The 2,500-nt window shown below is 42.7% G+C and overlaps 1 protein-coding gene across 1 annotated transcript; it reads right to left on the bottom strand.

Moving 5' to 3' along the window:
• Positions 1–451: 451 nt before the first annotated feature.
• Positions 452–2,481, bottom strand: LOC109517415 (vam6/Vps39-like protein). Its single transcript, XM_019872578.1, has 5 exons — positions 2,440–2,481; positions 2,183–2,332; positions 1,905–2,039; positions 1,576–1,667; positions 452–1,325 (listed from the first exon to the last, which is right to left on the bottom strand). Exons 2-5 carry the CDS (start codon positions 2,309–2,311, stop codon positions 1,247–1,249), a joined length of 435 nt encoding a protein of 144 aa, XP_019728137.1. The 5' UTR covers positions 2,312–2,332; positions 2,440–2,481; the 3' UTR covers positions 452–1,246.
• Between the last annotated feature and the right edge of the window lie 19 nt (positions 2,482–2,500).

Genomic DNA, 2,500 nt, shown 5'->3' with positions numbered 1-2,500 from the left:
GCACACAATATCACACTTCAAACGAATATATTTATCATCACTCTACCTTGTAGTGTCTATTTTCGCCGAGTGAGAATTTAGTTGGTACAAAAAAGCTAATGCACTTCAATTAATACAACTTTTAAGTTGTATTATCATTCTATTTTTTTGAATATGTAAATTTAATAAATGGTTTACATGGCGATGAAAATGGTCAAAATGCTCAGTTTTAGATTTAAATGCTTTATTCAAGTTATGGCATTAACATACGGTAAATCCACAATGTCCATATAATAACATACTGGTGCTAGCGAGCTAGCATGAGAGCTAACTAACAAGCTAGCCGGAGAGTTGGACAGCAGCAATTAAATTGGTCCAATTTCCAACTAAATTGGTCAACATATCCCTAAGTAAAACTCAAACCAAAAAACATTCCATTTGTATTTGTACATGAATAACACGCCGCAAGCAATCGGTTTGCTCTGTTACTTTATTGAGTCTGGAGGATAACAGTCAAACATCCTGCATCCTGCTGCAAAATGTTTTATTAGGAATTAAAGGCAGACAAACACATTTGAAAAGAAGTTACAAAAGTGGAGCAGGACGTGCGTGTGCAAACATTTACCGTAGGCGTGTCGGATGCGGCGATGGCAGTTCAGACAATTCAATGAAACATTCAGTGCTTGTTTTGTTTTAGTATCAGTGTGTTTTTGTTTGTTTGTTTTAAATAAACAATCACACTGAAATGCAAAAATTAAACATTTGTAACTCAAATTCCAAGTACCTCTCTCCAAGCAATAAATAAACTTTGTCCACCCTTCAAAGTATTGCACTAGAGTGATCCCGCCGTTGGGTTTCCTTCAAACACTTTACAGGGGTAAAAAATGTACAGTTGTGATTGAAGCTGAATATCTTAGCAGGTCCAAAAAATTAAAACACGATTCTTCATGCTAGCAGACAATAAACCGCCTTGCGTACAATCTTGAGTCCGAAAAAGATGTTAACAGTCAAGTGTCCTCGATCATGTCCGTGGCGTCCTGTTTAAGTCACAATTTTCACTCTTCCTTTTGTTGTACGGCTACAAATGTCCACAAAAAAGAGAGGGGCAGCAGGGAAAGGCCACCATGTTCTCCCCAAAAAACATCTGAGGGTTTGAGAACATTTCTCGTGAAATTCCAGGAGCGTTTCCACAGGTGGGTGGCGATGGGGGATTGAATTTTTATTTCATTTCTTCGTTTTTCGTGAAACAGGAGGACGTGTTGGGATGTTACTCGGTGGGACATGCGTTGCGGTCTTTGCAGCAGAAGTAGTGCACCACCACGCCGTTGGGATATCTGGCAAACGCACTGCGAGACACAAAGACAGTCGCTCGGGAATGTGGGAAGCCGCGAAATGGATGGGTCATGCCATGTCATGTGCCACGTCGCTGGAGCTGCATCCACCAATTGTTGCACCATGGAATCTCGAGTGACCCACTACTTGCATCCAAGTTATTAAAAGGTCACGATGACCAAATGTGTCTTTTTTTTTAAGATCAAATTTGTCAACAAGTGGCTATAAAATATTCTTGCATTTCAACATGAGTGAAAAGTTTACCTGGTTCCTATCTTCTTCTTGCACACTCTGCACGTCTTCTCCTCCGTGATGACACATTTGATTTGCTGGTGGAAGATGCGCTCTTCCTGCACCTGACAGACAAAGACAAAAACTGTCATGTTCAGTTCTGACCCAGAACTATTTATTGAGAGGAAATAAGAACGGATGGAAATTATCAGTCGGATTTCTGTGTTTAAAACAGAAAAAAAAAATATATATATATTTTATTTTAAGGCCATAATGCGCAGCACTGGGTTCCAATGAAATTAACAAGGGCGGCGACCAACTTTTGAAAAGGTCCACAACGGGAGAAGCCGGTCTGTGCTCACCCTGAGGAACTCCGCCTGCAGGAGAATCTTGAGCACCTGGTTGCAGCGTTTCCTCTGAGCCTTCTCCTCAAGCACACTCTCCAAGAAGCCTCGAATCTCGCGGATCTGAGTGTTGGCTGGCAGCAAGTTGATGGCCTGTATACAATTACAATTGAAATAGCAATCAAATCTTGAATGACACTCGTGAATAAAAAACAAATACAGTGCAGTATATTCTATGCCGAGTCCAAAGTTGACACCCCCCGAAATGAATAAATGCGGGTTTCCACATGTTCTACCTTGGTGGTGTTCAACTTGCTGTGGTGCAGCTCCAGGACCTGCAGAGCGGCCTGGAGGTTGGCCTGTGGTTCCGACAGCTCCATCTTGATGGGCCCCAGGCAGTGCGCGTCCGGAGGGGACAGGTACATCCTCAGCAGGGACAGATACACCTGCAGGGCAGGCCGCGCGACTTTGTGACAAGGCTCTTTTGGCATAACGGATTATTGTGGCTACGCTCCAGGAGTACACGTCGAACTGAAAATGAAAACCAACTCACGTCTTTATCGGCTTCCACGGAACTGCTGTAATGGCTGGGGAAGGATTATGGGTGGGGAAAA

The sequence above is a fragment of the Hippocampus comes genome, unplaced genomic scaffold (genome assembly GCF_001891065.2).
Source record: "Hippocampus comes isolate QL1 unplaced genomic scaffold, H_comes_QL1_v1.1 scaffold92, whole genome shotgun sequence".
In the NCBI taxonomy this organism is placed as follows: Eukaryota; Metazoa; Chordata; class Actinopteri; order Syngnathiformes; family Syngnathidae; genus Hippocampus; species Hippocampus comes.
This window is presented reverse-complemented; position numbering and strand designations above follow the sequence as displayed.

Bases quoted from the DNA above. Each gene is read 5' to 3' on its own strand.
- LOC109517415 (XM_019872578.1), bottom strand. From the start codon at position 2,311: ATGTACCTGTCCCCTCCGGACGCGCACTGCCTGGGGCCCATCAAGATG. The intron at 2,040-2,182 runs GTAGAACATGTG...AATTGTATACAG, and splicing joins GCAAGTTGAACACCACCAAG to GCCATCAACTTGCTGCCAGC. The intron at 1,326-1,575 runs GTAAACTTTTCA...TGTGTCTCGCAG, and splicing joins AAGAAGAAGATAGGAACCAG to TGCGTTTGCCAGATATCCCA.